Source organism: Helianthus annuus, chromosome 8, assembly GCF_002127325.2.
Source record: "Helianthus annuus cultivar XRQ/B chromosome 8, HanXRQr2.0-SUNRISE, whole genome shotgun sequence".
Classification (NCBI taxonomy): Eukaryota; Viridiplantae; Streptophyta; class Magnoliopsida; order Asterales; family Asteraceae; genus Helianthus; species Helianthus annuus.
The window spans coordinates 64,641,913-64,652,951 of NC_035440.2; the positions used below are offsets into that span (position 1 = coordinate 64,641,913).

At 41.0% G+C, this 11,039-nt stretch overlaps 1 protein-coding gene across 1 annotated transcript; it reads right to left on the reverse strand.

Annotated features, from left to right (window-relative positions):
• Window positions 1–3,636: 3,636 nt before the first annotated feature.
• LOC110872956 (cell division cycle 5-like protein) lies at window positions 3,637–9,759 on the reverse strand. The gene is made up of 4 exons (XM_022121857.2): window positions 9,418–9,759; window positions 6,170–7,870; window positions 5,798–6,079; window positions 3,637–4,487 (listed from the first exon to the last, which is right to left on the reverse strand). Exons 1-4 carry the CDS (start codon window positions 9,592–9,594, stop codon window positions 3,894–3,896), a joined length of 2,754 nt encoding a protein of 917 aa, XP_021977549.1. The 5' UTR covers window positions 9,595–9,759; the 3' UTR covers window positions 3,637–3,893.
• Between the last annotated feature and the right edge of the window lie 1,280 nt (window positions 9,760–11,039).

An 11,039-nucleotide genomic window follows, 5' to 3' on the forward strand; every position in this document is an offset into this window, starting at 1 on the left:
TTTTTATATCGACTTAATCGCTGGGCCAATGGCGAGCAGGTCATTAGTTAATGGCGCTATTAGGGTTGACAAGCCTCACACCACGCCGGTAAGACGGGCGTGTACTAATGGATCTGGGCACTCAGTCAATGATGATAAACATTGACTTAGGGCACAACTTACTTTCGTCAGTTGTCGATATGGTAACGGTCTAGTGGTTCACATGGGGAAGCCCCCACTGATTATAGATATGGTTTGGGAAACAAGGATACTGGTTAACTCATGGTTTACGAAACAACTTATGGTTTTCGTACAAACATTAAAACTAAACAACCAACTGTGAACTCGCTCAACTGTGTTGTTGACTCGTTGTTACATGCCTTGCAGGTCATTAAGTATTTATGGAGCTTGCACAAGGAGGTGTGGTCGTTGTGGGACACGGACTATAGAGTTCCGTGTTAAACATTTGAACTTCTAAACTATGTTTTGATTATTTAAACTTTATTATGCTTCCGCTGTTAACTTGGAGTTGGTTTATTTCTTTTGGACACCAATTATATTGTGTTTGGTTTTACGTTACCTTATTTAAGTTGTTCAATATGATTGGTGGCTTGATCCTGGTCATGTCACGCATCCTGCGGTGATACTCCGCTTGTGGATTTTGGGGGTGTGACAGATTGGTATCAGAGCCATTGGTTATAGTTAACTTGGTTTTAAAAAGAGAAAAGCTTTAAACAAAACCAGACTATAACCTGTACAGTGCTCAACGATCCACAACGACACTTCGCTCCACGTGCAAGACTCAACACTATAGGTGATATGGTTTATACTTACATTGCATGTCTATTAGTTTGCGTAGTACATTGCATGCTTAGTTAATATAGCAACTGATAATTGAAACCCCGTGTGCTTACTCTCTTCTGTCATCCACACTTACACACTTTCACCACACATTTCTCACTTATGTTCGCTTCATTGTGAAGACCATGAACGGACGCGGAGGACGTGGTGGTATCAACATGACTCAAGCTCAACTGACGGCTCTCATCAATGCACGAGTTGCGGAGGCACTCGCAGTAGCTCAGGCAGGAGGTATAACCTGCCATGACAACTGAGTATATGATGTTTAGATCCTATTCTCGTGATCCAACTCTCATGCTTAAACTTGTCTGTTTTCTCGCATATCAGGTCCCGTATGTACATTCAAGACCTTCATGGACTGTCGTCCTAGTACCTTCCGTGGTACTGAAGGAGTCGTAAGACTCCTCCACTGGTTCTAGAAGCTCGAATCGGTCTTTGAAATGTGTGAGTGTCCAGTGGCTCGTAGGGTGAAGTATGCCACTAGTACTCTAGAAGGTGTGGCGCTCACGTGGTGGAACGCTCAGATCCAAATGCTAGGGTTGGCGGCTGCTCAGATCCAAATGATTGGTGGCTTGATCCTGGTCATGTCACGCCTCCTGCGGTGATACTCCGCTTGTGGATTTTGGGGGTGTGACAGCGCACCACACTGCTGTGGCTGGTGTCATGTTGGTTGACTTCAGCACCATTTTTCGGTGAATCTGTTTTCTCCATGCTCTACAGCTTGCGCTCCACAATAAGGTTTGACTATGGGGTATGGGGCTTGGGTTGGGGCGTGGGTTGGCTGAAAACGCCCAATCCACCACCCCGGGTGGCTAGGGTTGGGGCGTGGCCCAAGGGGCGGGAGTTTAAAGCCGGGCGTGGGGCGGGTCTAGCAAGGTGACATGGCGGGCTCTCAATGGCCAAACCAAACTAGCCGTTGGCCACCGGCTATGTTAAAAAAATTATTTTTTCACTATAAATATCACACTTCAATTCCTATTTTTACAACATTCAACCACAATAATCATCTTCAATTTCTATAATCATCTCTATTCTTATTCTACAAAACGAAAAATGCATCCTCATAATCATGGTTATGACCCGAACAACCCGTTTGCATTCCAAGAAAATAATGCTAGCCCACCACACAATCGTCCAATGCCTCGTCCATTTTTAATACACTCCCCTATGCCCGATATGGCGAGTTATGCCTCGTATCTCGGGAATCGTTTGTTTACTAACTTCCCACACACCGACGATTCAATACCTAGCCCGATGAACCTTTCACAAACGTCCATCAACCTTTCACCAACCTCCATCAACCTTTCTCAAACCGAAACCGTCCCCAAAACTCAACCACCCAACGATGGTCCTTCCGCATCCCAACCCATAAAAAAAGAGAGGTCATAAGAAAAAAAAACAAGGCGGAGAAAGCACTTGAAACCGCCAAACGAAAACAACAAAGATAGGTCGTTAATGAAGAATTTGCATTGGCGAGGGCTTGGCTTCAACAATCTCAACATCCAACTTTAGCTATTTTTAAATATTTTGTAGCCCTGATTTTAATATTTATGGTTATTTTTATATAACTTTGTAATATATTAAATTTTGTGTTTATTAAAATAGGAAATTCTCAACATCGAATCCATTTGTGGGAAGCAATTAGTAAAAGATTCAATGAAGAATTGAGAAGGGAGGCTTATCGTGAAAACGATAGCTTATCTTCGAAGTGGAGCAAGATAAGCTACCAACTTACAAAATTTAGTGTTTTTTTAAATAAAGTAAAGCAAAACCCAAAAAGTGGTGAAACCGAAGCCAACATTGTGACAAATGCATTGGTTGCATTCAAAACAAATGTGGGGAGCGACTTTCATTTCATGCATTGTTGGGGGATTTGTAAGTTCCATCCAAAGTGGGCGAATATCCCTAGTGGTAGCGAAACGAACACGTCTTCCAAAAGGTCAAGGGCCTCGTCCCAAGCCCAATCTGATGCACGAGATCAAGAGTTTGAGGACCTTCTGGATGATTCGCAAAACCGGCCTGAAAATGGAAGAGATGCCGCAAAATGGCGCGCTCAAAAATCAAGATCGGGTACGGCATCGCCTTCAGTTGGGAGTTCGGGCTCGCGTAGGGGAATATACAGCTATCAGTTAGATGACATTGCATGCAAGTTAGATAAATTCAACGTATTCCAACAACAAATGGGAAAGAAGCTAGAGATGCAATTAAACAAAAACGAGATGATTTGAAATTTCTATACCAGCCTATTGATCACCTAGAGGGTGAAAAGTTGGAACTAATCTTGGGGATGGGAGAAGAGATAAAGAAAAAATATAAGCCTTAGGAATTTTTTATGTAATTTTCTTTATTTAACAATATTAAAAAAATTAAATATGTTGTTTTAAAAAATATTCAAATAGTGGTTTGGGATGGCCACGCCCCAAACCCCCGCCCCACCATATCATCTTTAATGTTGGTCAACCCAGTAACCCCCCCCCCCCCACCCCAAGCCACATATCAACCCATGCCCCAAACCCCTGCCTCACCATACCCCACGGTCTTAGTTTGCCAACGTGAAATGTTTATTTGTAAAATGATCTTTGGGAGTCGTGGATGCAAAGATGGTTGTGGTTATCCAAACCCACTTACCGGATTGCAGCCCAAATAAGATAAATGTTTCTGAGCCTTATCACTTAACATTTTATATTAATAAAGATCAAAAGGTTATTTTACAAAAAAAAAAAAAAGACGCATAATGTTTTATTTGATAAGGTGTTTAAAACACAAAAATAAAATTGATATATGAAACATGCAACACAACCAAAATAACCTTACTTTTCAAGCGGAGACAGCCCATAGATGTCCAACTTTAGTTTAGGTTTGCAACCAAGTTAAGCGTTTTAAAAGAGAGCATTCAAAGCCGTAACAGTTCAACATCAGAAACATATAGCATGCTACAACAAATAAAACATTAAAAACATTCTCTTCAAAAACAAAAATCTCATATCTTTGTGGGCTTAGGGACAGAATCCTGCAATCAGGTAAAGACACAACAAACAGATGCCCGAATAGCTTCACAGGTCATCTGCCTTTGGGGTTTGGGATTCATCTGAGATCTTTGCAGGCTCATCGGTTTCAGTATTTGACACATCTGTTTGAACGGCATCAGCCTCACCGTTGCTTTCAGGCACGTCAACAGCAGGAGAGTCATCACTATTATCTCTATGTTCGTTACAAGGTTCCTCATTTACTTGAGCAGATACCGAGTCCTCTACATCAGTCGAGGCTAGTTTGGTCATTTCACCGGAGTCATCAGTAGTTTGGCTTGCTTCCACTTGCTCAGGAGCCTGTAGCTCTGACTCGGGTTCAGCCATTTTTTCATCTTGTATGTTTGCTGCTGCTTCTGCCACTGCGGTTTCTTCTTGTTTGTACTTCTCCATGAGATTATAGATCCTTTCTTGGTCAACAAGCAGATCACCATAACGATTCTGTAAAGTTTTCTCTAATTCTTTTTGCTTTTGTACATCTTCCCAGATGCTATTTATACGGTTTGATGCTGCCAACTTTTCTTGTCTTTGTAAAGCTTGAAAGCACTCATATTCTGTTCCGGCTGTGTCCATTTGCTTGAAGGTCGCCTCAATTTGTGACCAGATATTGGCAGCACGCATCTGCATGTGATTAATAACTAATTAGTAAAACCGGCACGAAACATCACCATCATGTCTGTTGGTGACCTTATATATAATACTACGTTAACTGTGTGTTGCATTATGGCATATTTTGTTGAAAGTGTGCTTCAATACCTTTACTTGATTTCAGGTTGTAGTTTATCTCAAACATGCAAATTGAGCAAAAAATTTAATTAAAACCTCGAGTGTTCATAAACCGCCAAAACTAACAAAAAAAGTCATGGCCAGTTTGAGATATATACAGTCCGGTTCATGATTCGGTTTTATTAGTTTGACAGTTTACCGTTTAGAACTTGCAACCAGTCGTGTGAGCCAAACCGGCCATCTAACAGTTATTATTTAATTTTTATTTACATATATTAAGAATATAAAGTTGTGTATTCATGAACAATCCTTCACCTTTTTAAAATGTAATACAAAATTACGCATTCAAAAAAAAGTGTCTAAAACCGCCAAAACCAAACCATCAAACTGTAAAACCGGCTGTTCAACCAACCCGGCTGGTTCTGTTTGTCGTTTTCCGAAGTTGTGGCTAGTTTGAAGTTTAAACATCCCTAGCTAAACGTTAAGGAGTCAAGTGGGTCGAATGGGCTAAGAGTCAGCCAAAGTATATTTTTAATGTGCATGAAATAACCGTCAGTTTTCAACTCAGATATTTATAGTAAACTGCCAAAATGGTCCCTGAGGTTTGGTCATTTTGTCACTTTAGTCCAAAACTCCAAAACCTTTTGAATCTAGGTCCCTGTGGTTTCAATTTTGTTGCCATTTTCATCCAAAAGCAAAATCTGGTCAGATTTTCAGTTAACATCCAGTTTTTTAGTCTTTTTCCTCCCTTTTAATGAAGGGCAAAATGGTCGTTTAATGTTTTATTATAACAAATTAAAAAATCCGACCATTTTGCCCTTCATTAAAAGGGAGGAAAAAGACTAAAAAAGCTGGATGTTAACTGAAAAATCTAACCAGATTTTGCTTTTGGATGAAAATGGCAACAAAATTGAAACCACAGGGACCCAGATTCAAAAGGTTGAGTTTTGGACTAAAGTGACAAAAGTGACAAAAACCCAGGGACCATTTTGGCAGTTTACTCTGTTTAGTAACAAAAAAACTGCGAAAATAACTATACAAAAAAGTGTTTGCTGATCAACTTAACTTGAGCTAAGCTCGTATCAACTCAAATACCCAACCCGCACATCCTGCCACCTCAAATAAAGATTGGATTCCACTTCAAATGAAAAAACAACTATATGTGAACATTAAGAAAACAAAAAATAGGAATTTAATTATGTAACCTGATAGCCATTAGTAAGAAGTTTAATCTTTTGCTCAAGTCGGTTTGCCTTTCTTGTATCCTCATCCATTTTCTTCTTAACAATCTCAAACTCATCCTGATAAGCAGCAAGTTTCTCCATGTTTCCAGCAACACTAGAAAGACCGTATGAATTACGCGTCGGGAAGTACATAATGTCATTCAAGCATGTTTTGTGTGCTTCAACAAATTCGTCAATATCCTCATCCTTATGGCCCATTTTCACCCGCACGAACTTCGCCTCTTCTTTAATCATTTCATCTGCCTGTACGTGACATATGACAAGATCAGTCAATAACGTTCTCAACTAAATAATAAATATAAGAACAAATATACAGAATAGTCATAAAATTACCGATTTGAGTTCATCGTCATCGAATTCTTCTATAACAGGAACAGAAACAGATTTCGCACCAGCTCGTTTATTTCCTTTCTTTTTCTCCTTGTCATCAAGCGGGTATTTGGCGTTATCGTGTTCCAGTAATAACAATAGTTCTTTCTGTATCATCTCATCAGCCTGTTCAATCAAAGTAGGTGGAACAAACGAACTCTTATCATCATCACCTCGTATTAACGATTTCTTAATAAGGTCCAGTGAGCCAGCTGGCGGTCTAGGAAGCTCCCGTTGCAGCACTTTCGATCTCTTTTTAAGTAACGCCAGCTGCCGAGCCTCCTCTTCAGCCTTCTCTCGTGCAATCCGATCAGACATGTCCTCTTCTATTTTTTCCTCGGGTTCTTCACCGTCTTCCGGAACGGGTTGAACTACTATCTGATACTCGTTTTTGGGCTGGGGAAGACCCGTCAACCCAGCCCGTAAATTCCGCCTCATTTCCGCTTGCCTTCTGAGCTCGAGCTTGCCACTATCATGCATTTCCATTTCTTCATTTATACGAAGCTCGTCCCGTAACGGAGTTCCTTTAGGAGTGACCCCAAACGATTGGCCATCTCGTGGCGTCATTCCAATCCTAGGTGTCATACCCGTGCCTCCTGGCGTCGACATTGGCGTCGACAAAATCGGGTTCGGTGTTTGAATTTCCTTTTTCTTAGGGGTAACACCAGAAAAATCTGAAGGATGTAAATCGGGGTTTTCACCGCCAAGCAATGGCGTTTGAGATAGTCTTAGTCTCGCTTGATTTTCGGCCTCCATCATAATAGCATCTTGTTTTCCAGCTGGCGTTCTTTGTGGGGTCCTTAACGGGGTCATTGTTTGGTGCGGTGTTTGAGCGTAATCGGCTAAGAGTGCGCGTGTGGCCCTACTTCCTTCCGACAGTTCTTCATTCAAAGCAGGAAGACTAAACTTTGCAATTTGTTCCAACTCATAATCCGGAATTTGTGGTGTCGGGAGATTCATTTTGGGCCGCTTTCTAACCGTTTCGGGATCATTCATTTTGTTCGCTTGGAGTATAGCCGTTGGAGCATCTTGCCTCTGTGCAATTTTGTTCCTTGCGATATCTTGCTTTCTCAAACGTGCCTCTTTATCCGCACGTCTTTCACCTTCCAGTTCTTCAATAGTGGTCGGGAATTTCGGTTGTTCAACTACGGAACTCTCGTCAGTGACATCGTAAAACCCGGGTGGAGGCCTCTTCTCAAACGGAATTTCCGCATTGTAATCGATCCCCTTTCGCTTCCTCTTCCTATGCCTATTATCGATCCCAGCGGCCTTTAATTCTCTCCGTTTCTGTAACGAAGCAAGCCTTCTAGCTTCTTCAAGTTGCTTCTCTCGGGCCTTTCGTTTAGCCTTTTTACCACGAGTATTGGCTAGACGAGCTCGAGCTTCTGAAAGCATTTCTTTTTCATCTTCATCCATGTCAACCGGGTCGGGCCGTGCAGGCTTTGATTCCGGGTTTGGGTCAATCTCTCCGGGCCGCAGTTTTCTTGGATCGTCGCCTGGCTCGTAATTTTCGTCTTTTGCACAAGCTGCATCGAGGAGTTTTTCATAGCGCTCGAGGCATTGAGATGGAGTACGACCGACAATTGGAGCGATTGTTCTCCATTGAGTGGGCATAAGCTTAGCAAGATGAAGCAGCTTCTCATCTTCTTCTCTGGTCCACTCAGTCTGTACAGATGATTAAAAAAAAGTCAGAAATATGTAAAACCGCAGGATACCATTTAGGATTCTTTGCTTGGTTTAAAAAAGCGTGAAGCGCACAAAAGCGACAAGGTCTAAAATCAAAGCGCGATGCACAAATCGCAAAAGCAGCGGGCTTTTCGTACGTGATGCGCAAATCGCAAAAGCAGCGGGCTTTTCGTACGTGAGGCGCAAGGTGCTTATCTATATATATTTTTTATATATATCCTATAGACTTTTAGCATCCCTTACCCAAAATATAGTGATAAATAAGGTTTATATATAATTTAATGTATAGATCACTTAATGTACAACCATTTTAGCTACATGTATAACACTTTAAAGCACAAAAACACCTTCTGTACAAAAAGCGCGCACCTCAGTGGGATTTTTTTCCAAAAAAAGCTCGTTTTTTGTGCGCTTTTTGTACAGAGCTCGCCTTATGTCACACAAGGCGCAGCTCTTTGCGCCTAGAGTCGCTTTGCGCTTAAGCGCGCTTGAGGCGCGCTTTTTTAAACCAAGATTCTTTATTTACAAGAAAGAAATATTAGTGAAAAAATGGCATGAAAATTCAACCTCCTTTCAGATATCTATATCAGTCTACTTTGAGTCGCATCATGTGAGTAATAGTATTCGTGTTCTTAAATGAAAGTAAAGATCCAAAACTATTTCTACAACCACCCGACCAAATGCTTAGAGGCCAAGCTATATCAAGTTAGTGGCATAAACAATAACTTTACTAGATTGAGATCAATATTATCACATACAGATGTAAACTATAATCAGATAAATCAATATTCCCTAAAAATCTAAAATCATCAGCGAAACACTTCAAGTCTTCAAATATTAACTTTTGTACACAAAGATTTCCACCGATGCACATATTTGAACCAACAAGGACGTGACTCGTGTCCCATAGGAGTATATCTAGTAAAACCTTTCTTTTGCCTTCATTACTTGAACCAATTCATATTATCTATGGCATGTATCATGCAGACAAATGAAATGAAAAAACTTTTTCAAGTGTAATAATAAATACCAAAGAAAATTGTTACAGTAGCACATTATTTTAAAAGAACTTTTATGACAAATGGGAAAATAGTGAGCACGGTATCCGTTCGGTACCGATACAAAAAACCCGGTACCGGTATTTACTGGTGTTTTACCCGTAAATACTGGTACCGGTACCGAAAAACGGGGAAAATGGGCGCCGGTACCGCTACCAAATGCTCATCCCTAATAGATAATCATAGGGCAACCATAAACCTTCTACAATAACATAAACTTATTATCCATACTAAATACATATCGAAAAATCACTATATGTTCATAAGATTTCTAGTGTTTGTTCTAGGGTTCCACAAAATTCATAATAATATCTCTAATCTCTAATATTATGATACATGAAAAGTTGTTGGTTACAATTTAGGGCAACCTAGAATCAAAATCCAGCAACAATATACACAATTACTTGTATCAAACATCATGAAGAAAAGCAGAGTATGAATACATGATACAGAGAGCAATTTGGGTACCTTTTTAATGGAAGGATCGAGCCATTCGTACCAACGAGCTTTACACTGTTTAGCGGATTTACGAACGAGCAATGAAGAAATACGAGCCCATTGATTCTTGCCATACTTCATAACAGCAGCCTTGAGGATCTCATCTTCGGTGTTCTTCCAAACACCTCCCTTAATCATAATCCTCATCTTCGCTGTTCAGGTTTTGATTTGGGGAAAGCAGAAAAACGTGAAATTTGAGGGGAATGAAGGAGAGAGAATAGAAACCCTAATTTGTGGATCTGTAACGATGACGAATCGCTCCTGATTGTATTGCTCTGTGCGTTGATAGAGAATCGGTTGATTTGGTTAGGCCGTGAGGGTTTGTTTATTTGTTTGATGGATCATGGATGGATGGGCTTTTCATGTGAAAGAGACTGAACGGCCCAAAATATTACAAACAAAAATTTTAGAGTAATCTTTTTCGTTTTGCTCCATGTGATTTGGTCACTTTAATGGTTTTGCCCCAATTCTTTAAAAGTAGCCAGTTTACTCCCTGATCTATGAAGCCTTTCATGATTTCACTTCCCGCCTCTAACTCCATCCAAATTGTTTATTAACTAAAAGGGTATTTTGGTAATTTCAAATATAAAACTGAGGGTATTTTAGTAAAACTATAAATAAAAGATTATATTATATATAATAATAAAAATAACAAAACCATCATCTCTCCCTCTGCACTCTCTCTTCTGCATCTCCAAAAACCCTCATCTATATGTACAACCTGTATATCTACACCCTAAACATTTTCCCTCATAACAAATTAATAACACCCCCAAATTATACGAACAAAAAGGTTTTGACATCAAGAAAGAATCTCAACTTTGCGGTTATCTTTAACAACACCCCCCAAATCATCTATTAAGTCGTTGCCACCATCGGGTTTAAGAATAAAGGGCTGACATCAAGGCAAGAAAAAGGTGTTAAGGCTGGGAACGATGGTGAGGAACTACCGGAGGTCAGTCGCGGGTAAAGTGTGGCCAGAGGTGGCGACTGGTTGGAGCTTTCTCTCTCTCTCGCGTCCCTCTCTCATTTATCTTTGAAGTGTTTGTTTCTCACAGCAAATGTTTAGCTTCTGGCGGTGACGGCAAAGTGGTTGGGTGGTGGTGGTGATGGAGGTGGTGGATGGGTGGAGCCGTGGTTAACTGGTTATGACGATAAGAGGGTGTAAATGACGGCGACACAACTTGGGCTTCTGATTTCGGTTCAGGTGGTGGTGAGGTGGTGGCGATTGGTGGTGACGGCGGTGGTTGTTGGGAATGAAGAGAGGGGGTGCAGAGAGAGAAGATAGGTGGTTGTTCTGATTTCAACTGGATCTAGGGTTTCAAACCAAGGTTGAACCCTTGTTGTTAGAGACGGCGGCTAGCTATTGTTGCAAAACCAAATATGAGCAAGATTGTGGTGATGGCCATATCTGTGGAGTTTGCGGTGGTGGAAAACCCATAAATTAGAGAGAGGGTAGTTAGTAGAAAACCCAGATCTGTGGACGATGGTGGAAGGTGGTAGTTGTGGTGGTGGTGGTCGTGGGTGGTGATTGTGGTGGTGGTGGTTAGTTCGGATAACAGCGGTGGTGGTGAGGTCCGGCGGTGATGGTG